This window comes from Heptranchias perlo, chromosome 17 (assembly GCF_035084215.1).
Source record: "Heptranchias perlo isolate sHepPer1 chromosome 17, sHepPer1.hap1, whole genome shotgun sequence".
In the NCBI taxonomy this organism is placed as follows: domain Eukaryota; kingdom Metazoa; phylum Chordata; class Chondrichthyes; order Hexanchiformes; family Hexanchidae; genus Heptranchias; species Heptranchias perlo.
In genome coordinates this window covers 57,499,616-57,515,477 of record NC_090341.1, presented here as the reverse complement: position 1 = coordinate 57,515,477, position 15,862 = coordinate 57,499,616, and the positions used below count along the sequence as shown (strand labels likewise).

The window sequence follows — 15,862 nt, the reverse complement described above, 5'->3', positions numbered from 1 at the left end:
ACTGGAGGGAGGTGTACAGTGGTGTTCCCCAGGGGTCGGTGCTGGGACCACTGCTTTTCTTGATATATATTAATGACTTGGACTTGGGTGTACAGGGCACAATTTCTAAATTTGCAGATGACACAAAACTTGGAAGTGTAGTAAACAGTGAGGAGGATAGTGATAGACTTCAAGAGGATATAGACAGGCTGGTGGCATGGGCGGACACCTGGCAGATGAAATTTAACGCAGAGAAGTGCGAAGTGATATGTTTTGGTAGGAAGAATGAGGAGAGGCAATATAAACTAGAGGGCACAATTCTAAAGGGATGCAGGAACAGAGAGATCTGGGGGTATAAGTGCATATATCTTTGAAGGTGGCAGGACAGGTTGAGAAAGCGGTTTAAAAAAAAGATATGAGATCCTGGGCTTTATAAATAGAGGCATGGAGTACAAAAGCAAGGAAGTTACGTTGAACCTTTATAAAACACTGGTTCGACCACAACTGGAGTATTGTGTCCAGTTCTGGGGCACCGCACTTTAGGAAGGATGTGAACGCCTTAGAGAGGGTGCAGAATGGATTTACTAGAATGATTCCAGGGATGAGGGACTTTAGTTACGTGGATAGACTGGAGAAGCTGGGATTTTTCTGCATGGAGCAGAGAACATTGAGAGGAGATTTGATAGAGGTATTCAAAATCATGAAGGTTTAGATAAAGTAAATAAAGAGAAACTGTTCCCATTGGCGGAAGGGTCGAGAACCAGAGGACACAGGTTTAAGGTGATTGGCAAAAGAACCAAAGGTGACATGAGGTGAAACTTTTTTATGCAGCGAGTGATTAGGCACTGCCTGAAAGGATGGAGGAGGCAGATTCAATCATGGCTTTCAAAAGGGAATTGGATAAATATTTGAAGAGAAAAAATTTGCAGGGCTATGGCGAAAGAGTGGGGGAATGGGACTAACTGGATTGCTCTTACAAAGAGCCGAACAAGCTCGATGGGCCGAATGGCCTCCTTCTCTGCTGTAACCTTTCTATGATTCTAGCTAAAGTTGAAGCAAATTATTGACCTGATTGGCTGAGCGGCAGGAGACAGAGAGTCGGGATAATGGGCAGGTACTCACATTGGCAGGATGTGACTAGTGGTGTCTTGCAGGGATCTGTGTTGGGGCCTCAATTATGCACTGTATTTATTAATGATTTAGATGATGGGATAGAGAGCCATATATCCAAGTCTGCCAATGACACAAAGATAGGCAGCGTTGTAAGCTGTGTAGATGGAAGCATAAAATTACAGAGAGATATTAATAGATTAGGTGAATGGGCAAAACGGTGACAAATGGATTTCAATGTAGACAAGTGTGAGGTCATCCACTTTGGACCTAAAAAGGATAAGATCAGAGTACTTTCTAAATGGTGAAAAGCTTGAAACAGTGAAGGTCCAAAGGGACTTAGAGGTCCATGTACATAGATCATTAAAATGTCATGGACAGGTACAGAAAATAATCAGAAAAGCTGATGGAATGCTGTCCTTTATATCTAGAGGACTAGAATACAAGGGGGCAGAAGTTATGCTGCAGCTAAACAAAACCCTGGTTAGACCACACCTGAAGTCTGTGAGCAGTTCTGGGCACCGCACCTTAGGAAGGATATACTGGCCTTCGAGGGAGTGTAATGTAGATTTATTAGAATGATACCTGGACTCCAAGGGTTAAATTATGAGGAGAGATTACACAAACTAGGGTTGTATTCCCTGGAATTTAGAAAATTAAGGGATGATTTGATCGAAGTTTTCAAGATATTGAGGGGAACTGATAGGGTAGATAGAGAGAAACTATTTCCGCTGGTTGGGTCTAGGACTAGGGGACATAGCCTAAAAATTAGAGCCAGGACTTTCAGGAGTGAAGTTAAGAAATACTTCTACACACAAAGGGTGGTAGAAGTTTGGAACTCTCTTCTGCAAATGGCAGTTGATACTAGCTCAATTGTTAATTTTAAATCTGAGATTGATAGATTTTTGTTCACCAAAGGTATTAAGGGATATGGGGCTAAGGCGGGTATATGGAGTGAGGTCACAGATTAGCCATGATCTCATTGAATGGCGGAACAGGCTCGAGAGGCCAAATGGCCTAATCCTGATACTATGTTTCCGATGCCCCTCCTGCCCACCCTGCCCCCCCTGCACTTCCTCCCAAGGTGGAATCGACCCTGGCAGTTTACTGATATTGTCCGATAAACCTGAATCATAGGAGCAGGGTCAGAATTGCACATCTTCAAGCAGTTGTCGGGAGCTCCATCCAGGTTACGTCAAATGGAAAGGTATATAGGTACAAAGGAAACATCTGGGGACTTGTGCCAAATTGGGAGAGCTGTCCCACAGACTAGACAAGCAACAGCCTGACATAGCCATACTCACAGAATCATACCTGTCAGACCAACATACCAGCATAGTGGTTATGTTACTAGACTAGTAATCCAGAGACCTGGACCAATAATCCAGCGACATGAGTTCAAATCCCACCACGGCAGCTGGGGAATTTAAATTCAGTTAAATAAAAATCTGGAATCAAAAACTAGTATCAGTAATGGTGACCATGAAACTACCAGATTGTCATAAAAACCCATCTGGTTCACTAATGCCCTTTAGGGAAGGAAACCTGCTGTCCTTACCCAGTCCAGCCTATATGTGACTCCAGACCCACAGCAATGTGGTTGATTCTTAATCGCCCTCTGAAATGGCCTAGCAAGACACTCAGTCATACAATCTCGCGACAGAAAGTCACAATAAGGACCACCCGGCATCAGACCACTAGGCACCAGACATGACAATGGCAAACCAAGTCCAGTCGACCCTGCAAAGTCCTCCTCACTAACATCTGGGGACTTGTGCCAAAATTGGGAGAGCTGTCCCACAGACTAGTCAAGCAACAGCCTGACATAGCCATACTCACAGAATCATACCTTTCAGCCAACGTCCCAGACTCTTCCATCACCATCCCTGGGTATGTTCAGACCCACCAGAGGTGGCAGTACAGTGATATACAGTCAGGAGGGAGTGGCCCTGGGAGTCCTCAACATTGACTCTGGACCCCATGAAGTCTCATGGCATCAGGTCAAACATGGGCAAGGAAACCTCCTGCTGATTACCAACTACCGCCCTCCCTCAGCTGATGGATCAGTCCTCCTCCATGTTAAACACCACGTGGAGGAAGCACTGAGGGTAACAAGGGCACAAAATGTACTCTGGGTGGGGGACTTCAATGTCCATCACCAAGAGTGCCACACAACACGTTGGATGGTGTCCTCAGTGCGAAGACGGGACTTCATCTCCACGAGGACTGTGCGGTGGTCACTCCTATCAATACTGCCATGGACAGATGCATCTGCAACAGGTAGATTGGTGAGGACGAGGTCAAGTAGATTTTTCCCTCGTGTTGGTTCGCTCACCACCTGTCACGGGCCCAGTCTGGCAGCTATGTCCTTCAGGACTCGGCCAGCTTTGTCAGTATTGCTGCTACTGAGCCACTCTTGGTGATGGACGTTGAAGTCCCCCACCCAGAGTACATTCTGTGCCCTTGCTACCCTCAGTGCTTCCTCCAAGTGGTGTTCAACATGGAGGAGGACTGATTCATCAGCTGTGGGAGGGCGGTAGGTGGTTATCAGCAGGAGGTTTCCTTGCCCATGTTTGACCTGATGCCATGAGATTTCATGGGGTCCAGAGTCAATGTTGAGGACTCCCAGGGCCACTCCCTCCTGACTGTATATCACTGTACCGCCACCTCTGGTGGGTCCGTTCTGCCAGTGGGACAGGTCATACCCAGGGATGGTGATGGAAGAGTCTGGCACGTTGGCTGAAAGATATGATTCTGTGAGTATGGCTATGTCAGGCTGTTGCTTGACTAGTCTGTGGGACAGCTCTCCCAATTTTGGCACAAGTCCCTAGGTGTTAGTGAGAAGGACTTTGCAGGGTCGACTGGGCTTAGTTTACCTTTGACGTGTCCGGTGCCTAGTGGTCCGATGCCGGGTGGTCCGTCCGGTTTTATTCTTATTGTGACTTTTTTTAGCGAGATTTTACAACTGAGTGGCTTGCTAGGCCATTTCAGAGGGCAATTAAGAATCAACCACATTGCTGTGGGTCTGGAGTCACATATAGGCCAGACCGGGTAAGGACGGCAGGCTTCCTTCCCTAAAGGACATTTGTGAACCAGATGGGTTTTTACGACAATCAATATGACAGATTGCAGTTTTGTGGCCATCATTAGTAATACTAGTTTTTTTATTCCAGATTTTATTTGATTGAATTTAAATTCCCCAGTTGCCGTGGAGGGATTTGAACTCATGTCTATGGATTATTAGTCGATGCCTCTGGATTACTAGTCCAGTAACATAACCACTATGCGACCGTACCCATTAGCGGGTAACATAAAAGGGAACCCAAAAATCTTTTATAAACATATAAAAAGTAAAAGGACAATTAAAGTAATGGTGGGGCCAATTAGGGACAAAGAAGGAAATCTTGTGGAGGCAGAGGACACGGCTGAGGTACTGAATGAGGACTTTGCATCTGTCTTCACAAAAGAAGAGGATGAAATTAATGTCGCAGTCGAGGAGGAGGGAATAGAGATATTGGATAGGATCAAAATAGATAGAAAGGAGGTGCTAAAAAGGTTGGCATCACTCAAAGTTAACAAGTCACCTGGTAGAGATGGGATGCATCCTCGGTTACTGAGGGAAGCTGGGGTGGAGACAGCAGAAGCTCTGACCACAATCTTTCAATCCTCCTTGGATATGAGAGTGGTGCCAGAGGACTGGAGGATTGCAAATGTTACATCCCTGTTCAAGGACAAAATTAATTCTCACTTGGAGAAGCATGGGTTAATAAGGGACGGCCAGCAAGGATTTGTTAAAGGAAATAATGTCTGACTAACCTGACTGAGTTCTTTTATGCAGTAACGGAGAGGGTTGATGAGGGTCGTGCAGATTTTGTGTATATGGACTTTCAAAAAGCATCCGATAAAGTACCACATAATAGACTTATTCGGAGACTAGAAGCACATGGGATGGTGGTAACTAAGGTATATAATTGGCTAAGAGATAGGAGGTGGAGAGTAATGGTGAACAGATGTTTTTCTGATTGGAGAGAAGTATGCAGTGGGGTCTCTGAGGGGTCAGTATTAGGACCATTGCTTTTCTTATTGTATTTAAATGACCTGGACTTGGGTATAGGGAGTACAATTTCAAAGTTTTTGGATGATACAAAACTTGGCAAGGTAGTAAGTAGTGAGAAGGACAGTAATAGACTTCAGGAGGACAGAGACAGACACATGTTAGATGCGATTTAATGCAGATAAGTGTGAAGTGATGCACTTTGGGAGGAACACGGAGAGGCAGTATAATCTAAACGGTACTATTTTGAAGGGGTGCACGAGCAGAGGGACCTGGGCGAGCATATTTACAAATCTTTGAAGGTGGCAGGGAATGTTAATAAGACAGTTTAGAAAGTGTATGGGATACTTAGCTTTGTAAATAGGGGCACTGAATACAAAAGAAGGAAATCGTGCTAAACCTTTACAAATCACTGGATAGGCCTCAGTTGTGTTCAATTCTGGACTCCACACTTTAGGAAGGATATCAAGGCCTTAGAGAGGGTACAGAGGAGATTTACCAAGGATGAGGGACTTCAGTTATGTGGAGATTGGAGAAGCTGGGATTGTTCTCCTCAGAGCAGAGAAGGTTAAGGGGAGATTTGATAGAGGCATTCAGAATAATGAAGGGTTTTGATAGGACAAATAGGGAGAAACTGTTTCCTCTGCCAAGTGGGTCGGTAACCAGAGGTCATAGATTTAAAATAATTGGCAAAAGAACTAGAGGGGAAATGAGGAGAAATTTTTTCACACGAGGCATTGTTAAGATCTGGAACGCACCAGCTGACAGGTTGATGGACGCAGATTCCATTGGAACTTTCAAAAGGCAATTTGACATGTACTTGAAGAGGATTAATTTGCAGGGTTTTGGGGAAAAGCTGGGGTGTGGGACTAAATTGGACAACTCTTTCAAAGGGCCAAATGGCCTCTTTCTGTGCTGTAAGATTCTATGATTCTATGGTCTCCCTCTCCTGGACAATGTTCCCACTCCCTGGTTCCCAGTCCCTGGTCCACTCTCCTGGACAATATTCACACTCTTTGGTTCCCAGTCCCTGGTCCACTCTCTGGTTTCATAGAATCGTTACAGCACAGAAGGAGGCCATTCAGCCCATTCAGCCCGTACCGGCACTTTGTAAGAGAAATCCAGTTAGTCCATTCCCCCGGCTCTTTCCCTGTAGCCCTCCAATTTTTTTCCCTTCAAGTATTTATCCAATTCCTCTTTGAAAGCCATGATTGAATCTGCCTCCACCACCCTTTCAGGCAGCGCATTCCAGATCCCAACCACTCACTGTGTAAAAAAAGGTTTTCCTCATGTCGCCTTTGGTTCTTTTGCCAATCACCTTAAACCTGTGTCCTCTGGTACTCGACCCTTCCACCAATGGGAACAGTTTCCCTTTATTTACTTTATCTAAACCTTTCATGATTTTATCAAATCTCCTCTCAACCTTCTCTGCTCTAAGGAGAACAACTCCAGCTTCTCCAGTCTATCCACATAACTGAAGTCCCTCATCCCTGGAACCATTCTAGTAAGTTAAGGAGAGTATTAGATTGAAAGAAGAGGCCTATAATGTTGCCAAGAAGATAATAAGCCTGGGGATTGGGAGAGTTTTAGAAACCAGCAAAGGACGACCAAAAAATTGATAAAAAGGGAGAAAATAGAATATGAAAGTAAACTAGCAAGAAATATAAAAACGGATTGTAAGAGCTTCTACAAGTATGTAAAAAGGAAGAGAGTAGCAAAAGTAAACATTGGTCCCTTAGAGGCTGAGACATGAGAAATTATAATGGGGAATCAGGAAATGATAGAAACGTTAAACAAATATTTTGTATCTGTCTTCACAGGAGAAGACACAAAAAGCACACCAAAAATAGTGGGGAACCAAGGGGTAAATAAGAGTGAGGAACTTAAAACAATTGATATCATTAGAGAAAAAGTACTGGACAAACTAATGGGACGAAAAGCCACCAAATCCCCAGGACCTGATCGCCCACATCCTAGGGTTCTAAAAGAGGTGGCTGCAGAGACAGTGGATGCATTGGTTGTGATCTTCCAAAATTCTCTAGATTCTAGAACGGTCCGAGCGGATTGGAAGGTGGCAAATGTAACCCCGCTATTCAAGAAAGGAGGGAGAGAGAAAACAGGAAACTACAGACCGGTTAGCCTGACATCGGTCGTCGGGAAAATGCTGGAATCCATTGTTAAGGAAGTGGTAACAGGGTACTTAGAAAATCATAATATGATTAGGCAGAGTCAACATGGTTTTATGAAAGGGAAATCGTGTTTGACAAATCTATTAGAGTTTTTTGAGGATGTAACTAGCAGGGTAGATAAAGGGGAACCAGTGGATGTAGTATATTTGGAATTTGAAAAGGCATTCGATAAGGTGCCACATAAAAAGTTGTTACACAAGGTAAGGGCTCATGGGGTTGGGGGTAATATATTAGCATGGACAGAAGATTGGTTAACGGACAGAAAACAGAGAGTGGGGATAAACGGGTCATTTTCAGGTTGGCAGGCTGTAACTAGCGGGGTGCCGCAAGGATCGGTGCTTGGGCCTCAGCTATTTACAATCTATATTAATGACTTAGATGAAGGGACTGAGTGTAATGTATCCAAGTTTGCTGATGATACTAAGCCAGGTGGGAAAGTAAGCAGTGAGGAGGACACAAAGAGTCTGCAAAGGGATATAGACAGGTTAATTGAGTGGACAAGAAGGTGGCAGATGGGGTATAATGTGGGGAAATGTGAGGTTATTCACTTTGGTAGGAAGAATAGAAAAATGGAATATTTTTTAAATGGTGAGAAACTATTAAATGTTGGTGTCCAGAGAGACTTGGGTGTCCTCATGCAAGAAACACAAAGTTAGCATGCAGGTACAGCAAGCAATTAGGAAGGCAAATGGCATGTTGGCCTTTATTGCAAGAGGGTTGGAGCACAAGAGTAAGGAAGTCTTGCTACAATTGTACACGGCTTTAGTGAGACCTCTCTTGGAGTACTGCGTACAGTTTTGGTCTCCTTATATAAGGAAGGATATACTTGCCTTAGAGGCGGTGCAGCAAAGGTTCACTAGATTGATTCCTACAATGAGAGGATTGTCCTATGATGAGAGATTGAGTAGAATGGGCCTATACTCTCTGGAGTTTAGAAGAATGTGAGGTGATCTCATTGAAACATATAAGATTCTGAGGTGGCTTGACAGGGTAAATGCTGAGAAGTTGTTTCCCCGGCTAGAGAGTCTAGAACTAGGGGGCATAGTCGCACGATAAGGGGCCGGCCATTTAAGACCGAGATGATGAGGAATTTCTTCACTCAGAGGGTTGTGAATCTTTGGAATTCTCTACCCCAGAGGGCTGTGGATGCTGAGTCATTGAATATATTCAAGGCTGAAATAGACAGATTTTTGGAATCAAGGGATATGGGGATCGGGCGGGAAAGTGGAGCTGAGGTCGAAGGTCAGTCATGATCTGATTGAATGGCGGAGCAGGCTCGAGAGGCTGTATGGCCTACTCCTGCTCCTATTTCTTAAGTTCTTAAATCTTTTCTGCACCCTCTCTAAGGCTTTCACATTCTTCCTAAAGTGCGGCGCCCAGAATACTCAAGTTGTGGCAGAACCAGTGTTTTATAAAGGCTCATCATGACTTCCTTGCTTTTGTACTCTAGGCCTCTATTTATAAAGCCCAGGATCCCGTATGCTTTTTTAACCACTTTCTCAACCTACCCTGCCACCTTCAATGATTTGTGCACATATACCCCCAGGTCTCTCTGTTCCTGTACCCCCTTTAGAATTATATCCTTTAGTTTATATTGCCTCCCCTCGTTCTTCCTGCCAAAATGTATCACTTTGCACTTCTCTGCGTTAAATTTCATCTGCCACATGTCCACCCATTCCATCAGCCTGTCTATGTCCTCTTGAAGTCTATCACTATCCTCCTCAGTGTTCACTACACTCCCAAGTTTTGCATCATCTGCAAATTTTGAAATTGTGCCCTGCACACCCGAGTCCAAGTCATGGGAAACACCACTGTACACCTCCCTCTAGTCCGAAAAACAACCGTTCACCACAACTCTGTTTCCTGTCACTTAGCCAATTTAGTATCCATGCTGCCACTGCCCCTTTTATTCCATGGGCTTCAATTTTGCTGACAAGCCTATTATATGGCACTTTATCAAACGCCTTTTGAAAGTCCATACACACCACATCAACTGCATTGCCCTCATCTACCCTCTCTGTTACCTCATCAAAAAACTCAATCAAGTTAGTTAAATTCGATTTGCCTTGAACAAATCCGTGCTGGTTTTCCTTTATTAATCCACACTTGTCCAAGTGACTGATAATTCTGTCCCAGATTATCTTTTCCAAAAGTTTCCCCACCACCGAGGTTAAACTGACTGGCCTGTAGTTGCTGGGTTTATCCTTACACCCTTTTTTGAACAAGGGTGTAACATTTGCAATTCTCCAGTCCTCTGACACCGCCCCCATATCTACGGATGAGTGGAAGATTATGGCCAGGACCTCCGCAATTTCCACCCTTACTTCCCTCAGCAACCTAGGATGAATCCCATCCAGACCGGGTGACTTATCTACTTTGAGTACAGCCAGCCTTTCTAGTACCTCTTTATCAATTTTTATCCCATCCAGTATCTCAACTACCTCCTCTTTTACTGTGACCCTGGCAGCATCTTGTTCCTTGGTAAAGACATGCAAAGTACTCATTTAGTACCTCGGCCATCCCCTCTGCCTCCATGTGTAGATCTCCTTTTTGGTCCCTAATCGGCCCCACCCCTCCTCTTACTACCCGTTTACTATTTAAATGCCTATAGAAGACATTTAGATTCCCTTTTATGTTTGCTGCCAGTCTATTCTCATACTCTCTCTTTGCCCCTCTTATTTCATAGAAATATAGAAAATAGGAGCAAGAGTAGGCCATTCGGCCCTTCGGGCCTGCTTCGCCATTCAAAGTGATCATGGCTGATCATCTAACTCAGTACCCTGTTCCCGCTTTTTCCCCATATCCCTTGATCCCTTTAGCATTAAGAAATATATCGATCTCCTTCTTGAATACATCTAATGACTTGGCCTCCACTGCCTTCTGTGATAGAGAATTCCACAGGTTCACCACCCTCTGAGTGAAGAAATTTCTCCTCATCTCGGTTCTAAATGGCATACCCCGTATCCTGAGACTGTGACCCCTGGTTCTGGACTCTCCAGCCATCGGGAACATCCTCCCTGCATCTAGTCTGTCTAGTCCTGTTAGAATTTTACATGTTTCGATGAGATCACCTCTCATTCTTCTAAACTCTAGTGAATATAGGCCTAGTCAACCCAATCTCTCCTCATACATCAGTCCTGCCATCCCAGGAATCAGTCTGGTAAACCTTCATTGCACTCCCTCCATGGCAAGGACATCCTTCCTCAGATTAGGAGACCAAAACTGCACACAATATTCCAGATGTGGTCTCACCAAGGCCCTGTATAACTGCAGTAAGACATCCCTGCTCCTGTACTCAAATCCTCTTGCAATGAAGGCCAACAAAACATTCGCCTTCCTAAATGCTTTTTGCACCTGAATGCTCGCTTTCAGCGACTGGTGTACAAGGACACCCAGGTCTCGTTGCACCTCCCCTTTTCCCAATCTATCACCATTCAAATAATAATCTGCCTCTCTGTTTTTACAACCAAAGTGGATAACCTCACATTTATCCACGTTATACTGCATCTGCCATGTTCTTGCTCACTCACCCAACTTGTCTAAATCACATTGGAGCCTCTTTGCATCCTCCTCACAGCTCACATGTGCTTTAATTTTGCACACTAACCTCTTGTGTGGGACCTTATCAAAAGCCTTCTGAAAATCCAAATACACCACATCCACTGGTTTTCCCCTATCTATTCTACTAGTTACAGCCAAAACTCCAGTAGATTTGTTAAACATGATTTCCCTTTCATAAACCCATGCTGACTTTGTCCAATCCCATTAATGCCCTCCAAGTGTTCTGTTATCACATCTGTTATAATAGACTCTAGCATTTTCCCCACTACTGATGTTAGGCTAACTGGTCTGTAATTCCCTGTTTTTTCTCTCCATCCTTTTTTAAATAGTGGGGTTACATTTGCCACCCTCCAATCTGTAGGAACTGTTCCAGAGTCTATGGAATTTTGGAAGATGATCACCAATGCATCCACTATTTCCAGGGCCACTTCCTTTAGTACTCTGGGATGTAGATTATCAGGCCCTGGGGATTTGTCAGCCTTTAGCCCCATTAATTTCCCTAGCACTATTTTTTTTAACTAATACATGTTTCCTTCGGTTCCTCCTTCTCACTAGACCCTTGGTTCCCCGACATTCCCGGGAGGTTATTTGTGTCCTCCTTTGTGAAGACAGAACCAAAGTATGTATTTAATTGTTCTGCCATTTCTTTGTTCCCCATTATAATTTCCCCCATTTCTGACTGTAAGGGACCTACATTTGTCTTCACTAATCTTTTTCTCTTGACATATTTATAGAAGCTTTTACAGTCAGTTTTTATGTTCCCTGCTAGTTTACTCTCATACTCTATTTTTCCCCTCTTAATCAATCTCTTTGTCCTCCTTTGTTGAATTCTAAACTGCTCCCAATCCTCAGGCTTGCTGCTGTTTCTGGCAATTTTATATGTCTCCTCTTTGGATCCAATACTATCCCTAATTTCTTTTGTAAGCCACGGTTGAGCAACCTTTCCTGTTTTATTTTTGCGCCAGACAGGAATGAATAATTGTTGTAATTCCTGCACACGTTCTTTAAATATTAGCCATTGCCTATCCACCGTCATCCCTTTTAGTAAAGTTCCCAATCTATCATAGCCAACTCGCACCTCATACTTTCGTGATTTCCTTTATTTAAATTCAGGACCCCAGTTTCAGATTCAACTACTTCACTCTCCATCTTAATGAGGAATTTCCTTTTTTCACTTCCCCTCTGCACTTTCTATATTCTGCCTGGTTCTCACTTGTATTATCAGCCTGACATCTGTCATACGCCCCTTTTTTTCTGTTTCATCTTACTCTCCATCTCTTTTGTCATCCAGGGAGCTCTGGCTTTAGTTGCCCTACCTTTCCCCCCCATGGGAATGTACCTAGACTGTACCCGAACCATCTCCTCTTTAAAGGCCACCCATTGTTCAATTACAGTTTTGCCTGTCAATCTTTGATTCCAATTTACCCGGGCCAGATCCGTTCTCAACCCATTGAAATTGGCCCTCCTCCAATTAAGTATTTTTACTCTAGATTGCTCCTTGTCCTTTTCCATAACTAATCTAAACCTTATAATACTATGATAACTGTTCCCTAAATATTCCCACACTTGCTCCACTTGGCCCACCTCATTTCCCAGAACCAGATCCAGCAATGCCTTCTTCCTCGTTGGACCGGAAACATACTGATCAAGAAAGTTCTCCTGAACACACTTCAAAAATTCGTCCCCCTTTTTGCCCTTTACACTATTACTGCTCCCTGACAATGTTCACACTTTCTGGTTTCCAGTCCATGGTCCCCTCTGTAGAGATAGGGTTCCTGTTTTGTGGGCACTCAGCCCTAGGTTACCCTTCCAATAATTCACTTGGCAGTCCCAATTGGATATAACAAGCCTTTATTATAACACCAGCAGAATCATCAATACACACAGTATTTAAGCGACAATAACAGAATACAAGGTTGGTATTACCCGGTTACAAGTCCCCAGGTCAGCGCCGCAGGACAGTGGATCTTGTTCTCTGCTGTGATTAGATTTTTTTTGCTTATCCATTTATACTTTTGTTGGATACGCCTACTTTTTGGATTTGCTGAAATTCGTCCAATATGCACAGATTGAGTAAGGTCGATTTTGCAATGGTGGGGGGTTGGCAGCGAGGGGGGGGGGGGTGAAGGTGCGCGTGGCAAACCCGCATAAACAAAACTTACCATTTGTGACCCGATCCCCATGTTGATTAATGATGATTAACGTCCTCTCCGGGTTTTGCGCCTGGCAGCTAACCTGATTGACAGGCTGTCGTCAGGAGCTGCAACGTGAGGGTTGGGGGAGAGAAGGGGAGAGAGCATGACGTCATCCGGCGCTGGACTGGGAGATCGGGGGGGAGAGGGGAAGATCGGGGGGGAAGAGGGGGGCATCGGGGGGGGGAGAGTGGAAGATTAGGGGTGAAGGGGGGAGATCGGAGAGGGAGATTGGAAGATCGGGGAGGTGAGGAGGACATTGGGGGGGGTGAAGAGTAAGACATCAGGAGGATATTGGGAGGTGAAGAGGGGGAGATCGGAGAGGGAGACTGGAAGATCGGGTGGTGAAGAGGGGAAGATCAGAGAGGGAGACATCGGACATCAGAGCAGGGTGCAAAGGTAGGTTAATTTTGTGTTTTAACTTCCTTCCAAGGTGTTTTATGTAATTTATTTCCCTGTAATCTTGTTCCCTGATCCGGTCCTTCTCGCCTGGCTTCTCCAGGCATAAATCAGAAGCGGTGGGCAAGCCGCCCAGGTAAGTTATAAATCACTACAATTACTTCATCTGTCACAGGTGAAGTGCCTTCAGTACCTCAATGAGGTACATTTGACTCTTTAACTGTCATCCCGCTGGCTTTAATTGCCAGCAGGACTTCCGTTCTCGGGTCACCCGCACGCACACAGGTGGGTCCCTGGGAAACTCGGAAGTTGGCTGGTTGGAGCCGGCTTCCGAACCCAAATGGGATTTCCGCGATTTTCGGAGCACACCTGCCCCCAATGCACCCGCAATTGCCCCCTAAAATTGAGCCCGGTGTCTTTGCTCGATTTGGCTTCAAGTGGCTTGTTTCTTACAAAGATTACTGTGTCTTTGTTTGCCTCAACGAGGTGTGAATTTCCTCCCATCCACTTATCTTAACGCAGATTACTGTGTCCTTGTTTAGAGTGAAGTGTGACTTCCCTGCATTTTTTTGATCTTTCCCAGACTGACTGTCTTTGTTTGTTGTTTATCAAGTAACAAGGTCAAAGGCCCTTAAAGTAATTCAACAGTTAATGGGATTATCTGGGCTTCTTTTGTTTGATGTGGAGATGCCGGTGATGGACTGGGGTTGACAATTGTAAACAATTTTACAACACCAAGTTATAGTCCAGCAATTTTATTTTAAATTCACAAGCTTTCGGAGGCTTCCTCCTTCCTCAGGTGAACGGTGTTGGAAAATTTTGTTTGATATCCCCTTCGTCAGGTGAAGGGGATAATCTCCGAAAGCTTGTGATTTTAAAATAAATTTGTTGGACGATAACCTGGTGTTGTAAGATTCCTTACATTTGTCAACCCCAGACCATCACCGGCATCTCCACGTTTTGTTTGATAAAACAGAGCTGGTCAAACTTCTAATCTTATACTTTCCCAGGCAAATGTGTGGTCTACACAATAGACTTCCAGTCTCTCTCTCTTCATTCCCGAAATTCCACTCTCCCCACCCCCCTCTCCCCCACCTCCCCCCCCGATGCTCCCCTCTTCACCCTTGATCTTCCCCTCTCTCCCCCCACCCCGATCTTCCCCTCTCTCCCCACCCCCCCGATTTTCCATTCTCTCCCCCTCCACCCTCGATCTTCCCCTCTCTCCCCCCCACCGTGATCTTCCCCCCTCTCCCCCCCCCCCTGCCGAGTCTTCGAGTCCAGCGCTGGATGACGTCTTGCATCTACACAATAGAACGTCAATTGCACGCCAAGGACATGTTTTAACCTCTTTGATTTGACAATGATCTTGTACTGGACATACATTGCTGACAGTTGCTCCGTACAGACTGACCGTCTCGGTGATATCTGTCCCCTGATCGATTGAGATCTCTCAGCGGCAGAACTGCCACCTCTTGTGTTTTACATTCCAGTCTTCTATTTGACCCTTTGTGTGCTGAGCACTTTTTAGTATCAGCTAGCTAATTTTTATTCTTTTACATTTTTATCTTACACCTCTCACTGAAAATATTCACACACTCTGGTTTCCAGTCCATAGTCTCCCTCTCACTGACAGGATGACCATTTCAGGACCGGAGAACAGCCCACAAACCAAATTCATGTCCAGGTTGCTGAGCAGAACAGTTGTGCTCAGAAACGGTTGGAAGAATGTGGGGATGAGCTTCATTCAGGCTCCAGCCTGTCCTGGGTCTAGGCCACACTGGCCGGCTTCCAGTCGCTGAGCCAGCCCCAAGACTGAGCCATTCACTGACTGGGTCTCACCCTTTCCCCACGTTGGACTCCGAGTGATGAGCCCTGCGGGTGACTGGACCTACAGGGCCAGTAATATCTGATCCTCCTCTTACAGATGAGTGACATGTTCCTGTACACTGCACCCCAACACAATGGGAGATATAAACTCAGCAAGACACTGCCACTGACGAGCATGAAGGTAAGTGATAGACACCGACTGTCAGGGATCAAGAGACAGACTGAAAGGGCACAGAGGGACACGGGGTGTAGGTGTTGGGAGAGGGGTGTGGGTGCTGGGTGGGGGTTGTGTGGTTGGAAGGTGTGGGTGCTGGGAGGAGGAGAATGGGTGTTGGGAGGTGGGGTGGGTGTGGGGGTGGGGGGCGGTTGTGTGGGTGTCATACGAGCCTACGAATTAAGAGCAGGAGGTGGCCATTCGGCCCCTCGAGCCTGCTCTCCCATTTGATAAGATCACGGCTGATCTGATTGTGACCTCAACCCTACTTTCCCGTCTACCTCCTATAACCTTTGACTCTCTTGTTAATCAGGAATCTATCTAACTCAGCCTTAAA

The 15,862-nt window shown here is 45.2% G+C and overlaps 1 protein-coding gene across 1 annotated transcript in view; it reads left to right on the top strand.

Annotated features, from left to right (window-relative positions):
* LOC137333943 (FYVE, RhoGEF and PH domain-containing protein 5-like) overlaps positions 1-15,862 on the top strand; it is a 329,534-nt gene that overhangs the window by 268,649 nt on the left and 45,023 nt on the right. The window contains 1 exon segment of the mRNA XM_067998296.1: positions 15,409-15,492. Within this exon segment, the coding sequence (XP_067854397.1) occupies positions 15,409-15,492 (84 nt within the window).